Source organism: Bison bison, unplaced genomic scaffold, assembly GCF_000754665.1.
Source record: "Bison bison bison isolate TAMUID 2011002044 unplaced genomic scaffold, Bison_UMD1.0 scf7180017864238, whole genome shotgun sequence".
NCBI lineage: Eukaryota > Metazoa > Chordata > Mammalia > Artiodactyla > Bovidae > Bison > Bison bison.
Window position 1 is genome coordinate 6,744,458 of NW_011494810.1, and position 8,536 is coordinate 6,752,993.

At 35.7% G+C, this 8,536-nt stretch overlaps 1 protein-coding gene across 6 annotated transcripts in view; it reads left to right on the top strand.

Annotated features, from left to right (window-relative positions):
- Window positions 1–8,536, top strand: part of DMXL1 (Dmx-like 1) — a 126,632-nt gene that overhangs the window by 73,645 nt on the left and 44,451 nt on the right. For all 6 annotated transcript variants that reach the window (XM_010846597.1, XM_010846598.1, XM_010846599.1 and 3 more), the window contains 3 exons: window positions 6,188–6,318; window positions 7,108–7,193; window positions 8,375–8,534. In XM_010846597.1, coding sequence (XP_010844899.1) covers window positions 6,188–6,318; window positions 7,108–7,193; window positions 8,375–8,534 — 377 coding nt within the window. The remainder of the gene's footprint in view (window positions 1–6,187; window positions 6,319–7,107; window positions 7,194–8,374; window positions 8,535–8,536) is intronic.

The following is an 8,536-nucleotide window of genomic DNA, read 5'->3' on the forward strand; positions in this document are numbered from 1 at the left end:
AAAAAAAAAAAAAAATGTAGATACTTTTCTGTCATGGTCTTAGCTAAATTATGGACTCATTTATAGGAAGATATTACATCCTCTTCTATATACAATTTACATATACAATAAATGAACATTCAGAGAGTAAGGGACTAGATGAGATAAAAACAAAGATGGCTATACAAGATGATTTTTGTCTCACTTCCTCCACTTCCCTTACTATCATAGCAATCTCAGTTTTGTGTATGTACTTATTTGTAGTTAACCTTAAGTCTCATGTAAAAATAGATGAAATCAGTACAATGAAAATTGTGCTTATTTTAGTAATACTTTTTTTGTTCTTATTAGTTTCTTCACTAGTGGAAGAAGGAGAGAAACAGAACAAATGTTTTAGGCCATCAAAAATGTCTTGCAGAGAATCTGCCTCAGTGACCTCTTCCTCACCACCAGTAAGCCAGGAGACACTGTTAGTTAAAGAGAAGTTCATTCCACCTGAGCTCAGTATCTGGGACTATTTCATTGCCAAGGTAATACAAATGTTATCCAAATGATGATTTGTATAGTTAAACAGAAATGAAAATGTTTAAGTGTAATTGTTGGTGTTTCCAAATATTTTGCCACACAAGTTTAGAAAATGTTCATTTTATCAGGGTAAATTATCACAGAATATATCCTAAAATATTTTGGGCATATTTCAACTATTTTTTAAGGCAATTCTTGTATAAATTAAGATTTTTGCATTTTAAACAACGCAACATTCATAGGAAGATGAAAAGATAAATTGGCTACCACATTAATGGTAATGTGTGTGTGTATGTTAGTCGCTCAGTCTTGTCTGACTCTTTTGCAACCCCATAGACTGTAGCCAACTAGGTTCCTCTGTTCATGGGACCCTCCAGGTAAGAATACTGGAGTGGTTTTACCTTTGCTTTCTCCAAATGGTAATGTACTTGGTAGTGATTAAGGAATCAAGACTGCCAGAAGTCAAAGTGCCATCCAAACTCTAATTCCTTTTCTATGCTGTAGTCCTGCATTATCCTGATGTACTCAGATTTCAGTTTTTAGTTAAATAACATCAATCCCTCAACAATATTGTTCAAGTTTAAAGTTACCACAATTTATTCAATATTAGTAATTACATAAAAGTACAGACTTTCCTGCTAGCTCTTAGTCCAAAAATCACTGTATAAACAATTCATGCAACTCTTGATCAGTGCCAATCACAACAATTCTTTCAAAGTCTGTTAGTGATTGGTCATTTTGTACCTTTAATTCAGTATTCATTTCATACACAGAAAAACATGTAGTTAGTTGTCTTGCCTCCCTACCTCCCATAATAAATGCAAGTGACGTTTTACAAAACTGGCTAATCAGAACAGGAAATTAGCTGACAAAGTCAAGTGCAACTGGAAATGAAAAGTGAGTACTGGAAATAAAATTCAAATCAAATATAAAAAAAGTTTTAGAAAAATAGCTAACTCTGGGATTTAACATTGCTGTCATTTGAGAGACTTTAGATATGCACCCAAGAGAAATTAGTGAGGACCAGCTTATCAACATAAATGAGGAAAGTTTGACAAAAGGATGGAGATGACCTAGAGTACTGAAATTGGGGAAAAAAACAAAAACAAAAAACCTTCACATTAAAAGAACTCTGGGTAATATTTCACAACATTGAAAGTGCAATAAAAAGTTGGATATTGATACAAAGTTAGAAAGGAATTGACAATTTGCTAACAATTAGAAAAGATACTTGCTTTATATTCTGGGTTTTATAAAATTAGAAGGCCAGCACTATTCAAAGCTTTCTTGATAAATTTTTTGCAAAGAAATAAAACACTTTATAAATTCTCACTGATTCTAATTTTGCAGTTCAGTTCAGTTGCTCAGTCGTGTCCAACTCTTTGCAACCCCATGAACCACAGCACGCCAGGCCTCCCTGTCCATCACCAACTCCCAGAGTTCACCCAAACTCATGTCCTTCAAGTCAGTGATGCCATCCTAGCCATCTCATCCTCTGTCGTCCCCTTCTCTTCCTGCCCCCAATCCCTCCCAGCATCAAGGTCTTTTCCAGTGAGTCAACTCTTCGCATGAGGTGGCCAAAGTGTTGGAGTTTCAGCTTCAGCATCAGTCCTTCCAATGAACACCCAGGACTGATCTCCTTTAGGATGGACTAGTTGGATCTCCTTGCAGTCCAAGGGACTCTGAAGAGTCTTCTCCAACACCACAGTTCAAAAACATGAATTCTTCAGTGCTCAGCTTTCTTCACAGTCCAACTCTCACATCCATACATGACCACTGGAAAAACCAGTATACTAAATAAATACTATTTTCACTATTTTCTTTTTCCTATACATTTATAGTTGACTGTAAGAGTTTTTAGTGTTTTGATGAATTTGTTAATAGTCACAGAACACTTGTAGTTTTTTCATTGATTATTAAGATTTGCTTTGCATGGTTTCAACTTACATCTGTAGTTTTACATTCTTGTCCTACCATGCCTAGCAAGAACTTCTTGTATATATCCTCTTCTGTGGACAGCCAAATTCCTCACATTCTTAACTTCTGGATTCTTTCCTTACTACCTTGTATTAATTGACTCCTCACTATTTCCTAATGACACCAATCCCTGAGGCCTATTAGGCAGTAGATTTTGTTTTTCTCATATCCAATATGCTTCAGGGTAAAGAAGGGCATTTATATCACCTTGTTTCACATTGCCTTTTGCAGTCATTGATTCATTCAGCAAATGTTTATTATATGCTTTATTTATATTGGAGTATATTTCATCTTCATTTTTGAAGCATAGTTCCTTTTGCTGGGTATATGGTTCCTGATTATCAAGGCCTTCTTTAGTTGTCTTGTTCCTGGATTTGGTTAAATTTCTGGCTGGTCTGCCTTTGTTCCAGTGTGTAACACAGGCTAGTTGAGATGTGAAAGTATTAGTCCACTCAGTCCCATCCAACTCTTTGTGACCCCATGGACTATAACCCAGCAGGCTCCTCTATCCATGGAATTCTCCAGACAAGAATAACAGATGCAACTGGAGTGGGTTGCCATTCTCTTCTCCAGGGGATCTTCCCCACCCAGGGATTGAACCCAGGTCTCCTTCATTACAGGCAGATCCTTTCCTGTCTGAGATGTTGGCCTTCCCTAATTGTTTGCTGCTGAAGACTCTTGTTTTTGACCATGCTGCTGGGCATGGGATTTTTTTTTTTTAATTTATTGAAGTATAGTTGATTCACAATGTTGTGTTAATTTCTGTTTTATAGCAGGGTTATCCAGTTACATTACATTCTTTTTCATGTTTTTCATTATGGTTTGTCACAGAATATTAAATATATCAATAGTTCCCTGTGCTATATAGTAGGACCTTATTGTTTACCCATTCTCTATATAATAGTTTACATCCACTAATCCTAAAGTCCCATTCCCCACCCCACCTCCATCTTGGCACCCAGAAGTCTATTTTCTATATCTGTGAGTCTGTTTGTGTTTCATGGATAAGTTCATATATGTCATATTTTAGATTTCACCTATGAGTAATATCATATGGTATCTGTCTTTCTGTCCTTCTCTTTTTGACTTCACTTCTTATGATAATCTCTAGGTCCATCTTCAGCATTATTTCATTCTTTTTTATGACTGAGAACTCCATGCTATATATACACACACATGCACACCACATGTTTTTATTCATTCATCTATGGATAGACACTACTTAGATTGTTTCCATGTCCTGGCTATTGTAAATGGTGCTGCAGTGAACATTGGGGTACATGTATCCTTCCACATTGTGGTTGTCTCTGGTTTTATGGGCATGGAATTCTTATTAAAGACAGCCCTCTCTGGCCAGGCAGCCGAGTTCTTTGTCTTCACAGACTGATAGAACAAATGAGTCACAGAGGGCAGGGGTCGGGCTAGAAATAGCCCCTGGCCAAAATGCTAGATGCTCACTTTTACCAGAGATTGAGTAGTTTTTGTTGTTGTTGTTTCTCCTGGTCACACAACATGTGGGATCCTAGTTCCCTGAGCCAGGGATCGAACCTGAACCCCTGGTAGTGGAAGTGCAGAATCTTAACCACTGGAACACCACGGAAGTCCCTCAGAAGTTTTTCTTGAATAAATACTTCTCTGTGTGTTTGATCAGTTTCCAGTATCTTTATATGATTGTTCTGACAACTTTGTTGAGTTTCCCTGGTGGCTCAGATGGTTAAGAATCCATCTGCAGTGCTGGAGACCTGGGATCGATCATGGGTTGGGAAGATTCCCTGGAAAAGGGGTACAGTTCATGGGGTCACAAAGAGTCAGACATGACTGAGCAACTGAGCATAGTGCAGCACATTACTGCTTTTGGGGCAAAGGACCACCAAGCTATTCTCTCAGGTCTTCCAGAAGTTCTACTCCTCTTGCTGTGTTTCTTTATTGAGCTTCCTTGAATCCAAGATTTTGTTTTTTTCTCAAATTTCCCACATCTCTTCTTTCATCCTCATTCAACTGATGACCTCATAAGTCATTTTAAAAAAAGAATCAGACAAAATTCTTTCATCACTCTGTCATGAATCTCTCATCTTATTCTCTCCTCTTATTTACTATTGAGGAAGCATCTTTCCTATCAAAGGCTCTAGTGCTAGTCTGAATCCTGTCCTTGCTTTTCTTTTCTAGCCTTCTGTCTTCTCTATTGTCTTTTCCCATCAGAACAGAATAGTCCTCTGCTGTCTCACATCCCAAATACTGCTTTGACGCCCCAGTTTTTTCCAGCTGTTATTCCATTTTTCTGCTTCTCATTCTCATTCAACTTTTCAAAAGTGTATACATATTATCTCTTATTACCATAGGTCCCCTTCACTTGTAGTCTTTGTATGACTTCTGACACAACTGCCCCCTGAAACTGCTATTACTAAGATTCAAGTGGCACCCATTCTGTTATCAAATATAATGGAAACTTCTTTATCATCGTCTTACATGACCTCTTAGCAGCATTCAACCATGTGACCATTTCCTCCATTTTGAATTACTTTTATCTCGTTCTCTTGATACCAGTCTCTTCTAGTTTACTTCCTAACTTTGTTCTTTATTCCTTTGAAATGTTCTTTATCCTTCCTTTTCTACCTGACCTGTGAATCTTGGTCTTTAAGATTTGGGTTTTTTATTTTCTTCAGTAATTCCCCTGTCACAACTAGAGTCTTCCCATTTTAGTAATTGGCATCTTCATCCATGTAGTTGCTCAAGCAGAAACCCAGAAATTGTCTTTTCCTTCTCTTTCCCTTGCTCTCCAAGTTGATCAGTAAATCTGTCAATGCATTCCCCCAGGTATACTCTGAATGTGTTATTTAACTCCATCTCCATGACTGACGCCTGTATCCAGACTGCCCGCTCTTGCCTTAATTTCTGATGTCTCCCATTTCTACTCTTCGCATTTGACTTTTCTCTAAAAAGGCCGTGGTCATAGTGATACTCCTAAAAGCATAAATATCAATACCTGTACTCTACTTAACACTCACTGGTGGCATTCCATTACACTCTTTACTGTGTTGTCCAAAAACCCTACCTTGTCTGTCACGTGCTGTTTTCTTCTATTTTTTTTGCCAACACTGTCCTCTTGCTTTAGTAGCCTTCAGCCAAATTCTTTTTTCCCATGCCAAACTTTTTTCCTTTATTAAAGCCTTTTTGCGTACTATTACTACTGCCTAAAATGCTTTTCTTCCCTCTCGTTATATGGCTTATTCCTTCTTGTCCTTTTAAGTCTCACTTAAATTACACTTTTCAAAGAGGCCTTTTATGGTTAGCTTATCTCAACTCTTATTAATATTCTTATTCCCAGTGCTGTCTGTTTTTTTCTTTATAACACAGCTAAATTCAATTTATATTTAGTTTTCTAGTATTTGCCTATTTTTCCCCACTAAAATATGTTATGTGAGAGCAGTGACTGCGTATACGTCTTAAATTTTCTTACATTGAGTATACTTTTGATACATAGTGGATGCTGAATAAATTTTTTGTTGATACGATGACTAAATAAGCGAACCAACTAAAGTGGTATTGAAGGCACAGACTGTCAAAAAAGAAGCAGCCAAATACTTGCTACTTTATTTTCTTTTAATGAAGTACTCAAAAATGGAATAAATTGCTGATATTAGGCTATTTAATTGCATGTATTAAGTCATATAGTTGGATAATAAATTCTATAACTTTTTTCTTTTAGCCATTTCTACCTGCTTCCCAAAGTAGAGCTGAATATGATTCAGAGGAGAGTCTGGAAAGTGATGATGATGACGATGATGTTTTAGCTTCAGATTTCCATCTCCAGGAACATTCTAACTCAAATTCATATAGGTATGGAATATTTAATTTTAAGCTTCTTTAAAAATTTTTGTTTTTTTAATTTTGAAAATAATGCATGTGAAATTAGTATCTTGGTGAATTATAACCTAGATCTGAATTGTTAAGTTCCCTTCCAAAACAGTAATTCCACAGTTAATTTTTGATTGTGTACTTTATGACAATTTAGAGTAATAAAAACCAGTACTATAAGGGATAAATTTTTCACTTGAAAAAGAAAGAAGCCAAAATGTCTCTGTTTAATTTTTAACAAAAAAGCAAATCTGAAGCATATCTCTTCCAGCTGAGTCTTCCTCTATGCTGTTTACAGATACTCATTCTTATGAGTTTCTGGTTTATCCTTCTGTTTTCAAAAATTAGCTTGTGTGTGTCTCTCTGTGTATGTAAAATCTTATTTCTGCTGCTTTCTTACACAGAAGGTAGTAGGTACCATATTATATGTAATGTTTATAGCTTGCTTTTTATTTATTAATACATGCTAAAGTTCACTTCATATTAACATTCATAGATCCTTTTTTGTTCTTTTTTTATGGCTACCCTAAAATATTCCATGATTCAAAGCTATTTATTCAGTCATTACTCTCCTGATGGATAATTTGTTGTTTATACTCTTTTGCTATTGCAGATAATGCTGACATGAGTAACTGCATGTGTATATTGTTTTGTTTTTGTGGAGGTATATCTTCAGGGTAGATTCCTAGTAGTGAGTTATTGGGACAAAGAGTAGTGCAGTCTTCTAAATCCCTAAGTAAATTTTTAACAAATCTATTGCTTTATTTATAGTTGGTCATTGATGCGTTTGGCAATGGTACAGCTGGTGCTCAGCAATTTGAAGACTTTCTATCCTTTTGCAGGTCATGATCTTGCAGGTAATACATAGCTTAACATGAACTAATATTGCCATTGCTTTTGATTTACTGTTTTGTATTTTTTTCAAATAGTGGAGAAAAAGTTTAGTAACTTCCTGCTGGTAGAAGATTGGGTTCTTTTAACCAAAGCAACCATCTATAAATGAGTCTATCATATTATTAGTTGCTGTTAGAAAGACAAGATCCAAGAAAGCAGGGAATGTGCAGCTGATGTGATTAACTGCACCAAGACTGTGTTTATAGCTCTAGTCAAAGAGTTGGGTATTTCCTAGTTGTAGACACACAGGAGACTAAACAAAAGCAAAAATGTAGTAATTATTAACTCCAATGGATGAAAAGGTTGTATAGGAAAGAAAGGGGTACTATTACTGTACCAAGTAGTTTAGCTGTGATCCGCATTTTTATATGTGTGTGTGTGTGTGTGTGTGTGTGTGTGTGTGTGTGTGTGTGTGTAAAACAAGGTAGATGCTAAAATACTAATTTAACCAAAAATTATTATGGACTATATTGGATTGATGGAGAGAAAGGAAGTTTATTCTCATATTCCATAGTAGTTAAATCAGTAGATCACTTCTAAACTTGAAAAAACTCAAGAATTTGCAGTAAGCATACTATTTAGATTTTTGAAGGTAAAAAAATAGCTAAAGATTGAAAGTAGGATCAGGATTTAGAAGTATGGAAATGTAAAATGTGAAGTTTTGTAGTATTATTTAAATTTTTTTTTTTACCTTGTGTATTGTGTTAATTCTCAAAAGAAGTGTAAGTTATATGCTGTGCAGAAATTGGGCTGATACAAAGATTTAAAGTAAGTGATTTTCCGTCCAGACATATTTTTATAATATTCAGGTACATTTTTTTTCATATGAAATTAAAGTCAGATGCAGTAATTCCTATAGCAGTTATTTAAATCACAAGTCACAAATGTTATTTCAAGTTCTAGTAGTAAAGGTATGATGTAATTTTGACCTAGATTGCCCTTTTTCTGTTATCCTAGGCCACTAATTATGTTGAAATGCCATACAGATTTACAGCATCCTTCTTTTCAGTCCTCTGGATTTCTGTGCTCACCTCACTTTCACGTCTCCTCTGCCAAAATGTGTATATCTTATTTCAGTCGTTTGTAAGATTGAATATAGCATTTTATTACAGAAGATAAATGTGGGTCAATTTTCTCTTTTTAGAGCTTCCAGTTAGTTCACCACTTTGCCATGCTGTTCTAAAAACTCTTCAGTGCTGGGAACAAGTTCTTCTCCGACGACTTGAAATCCACGGGGGACCACCTCAAAATTTCATTGCAAGTCATACCTCTGAAGAGAGTGTTTCTGCAGGTCCTGCAATTCTCC